The 1,196-nt window shown below is 35.8% G+C and overlaps 1 protein-coding gene across 1 annotated transcript in view; it reads left to right on the forward strand.

Annotated features, from left to right (window-relative positions):
- prrg2 (proline rich Gla (G-carboxyglutamic acid) 2) overlaps positions 1–1,196 on the forward strand; it is a 10,003-nt gene that overhangs the window by 6,620 nt on the left and 2,187 nt on the right. Inside the window, exon 4 of the mRNA XM_014020969.1 lies at positions 788–821. Coding sequence (XP_013876423.1) covers positions 788–821 — 34 coding nt within the window. The remainder of the gene's footprint in view (positions 1–787; positions 822–1,196) is intronic.

The raw sequence follows: 1,196 nt of genomic DNA on the forward strand, positions 1-1,196 counted from the left end.
TAGATATTTGAAACAGAAGATGTCAGATTGGATCTAATTTTTGAATTTTTGATCAGGACCTGACTGTTCAGGTGTACTGTGCTGGTTTTGTGCGTATCGTCCGATAAAATCGAGCAGACACCCGTTGTCTCCTGTCCTCTTGTTCCCCTTTACCTATATTCCCCAGTACCTATGTTCCCTGCTACTTATGTTCTCAGTACCTTTGTTCCCCATTACCTAAGTTCCTCAGTACCTATGTTCACCATTATCTTTGTTTCCCATTACCTCCGTTCTCTAGCACCTATATTCTCCTCTACTTTTGTTCCACTTTACCCATGTTCCCCAGTACCTGGTTTCCAATACCTATTTTCCCCAGGACCTATGTTGCCTTTGTATCTCTAGTATACAGAGGATACTAGAATACTAGCATAATGTTCTCTAGTATCCAGGTTCCTCAGTACCTATATTCCCTGGCATTTTTGTTCCCCTTTACCTGTGTTCCCCAGTACTTACATTTCCCAGTACCAAGAAATCTATGTTCCCCTTTACCTATGTTCCGCTTTACTGATGGTCTCCAGTGCCTATGTTCCCCAGTGCATATGTTCCCTGGTGTCTGYACACAGACAGACATTATTCTGGGAGACATTGGAACTGCCCTGACTAATAGCAGCCAATGACAGGCCTTCAGAAAACCTAAAAAAACAACTGATCCACTTAAAAAAAAACTCAAATCTTTGCTCAGAACTGTATTTAACAAATGACTGACTCAAAAAGAACCTCACTGAGTCATCTTTTTTTTCATTTGCAGAAACAATTTTGGGCTGACTATGTCAAAGGACACGGTAATAAAAAAATATATTATTCTTTTGTCCCTGCAGACCTTTGTGATTATATAATTATCCATAATGTTACTACGAAAAATAGAAAAGATCACTATGTCTATTAGTATCATTGGTATGATTATTATTATTGATTTTATTATTGTTTTTAATTATATGCAAAATCAAAATAAAAAGTTTAAAATACTTTTTTATATTTACATTTACATTACATTACAATTACATTTTCTGCAAAACTGGAGTGTGAATGCTAAGAGCAGAATGACAAAATTTATGTAGAAGCTAAAACTGAGTARTTAAAGGTAAAAAGCACAACACAAGGTAAAAGCTAAAAGAAGCATAAAAATAACTAAAGTAAAAATTGCTGCAAATGGCTAA

Source organism: Austrofundulus limnaeus, unplaced genomic scaffold (assembly GCF_001266775.1).
Source record: "Austrofundulus limnaeus strain Quisiro unplaced genomic scaffold, Austrofundulus_limnaeus-1.0 Scaffold274, whole genome shotgun sequence".
NCBI lineage: Eukaryota > Metazoa > Chordata > Actinopteri > Cyprinodontiformes > Rivulidae > Austrofundulus > Austrofundulus limnaeus.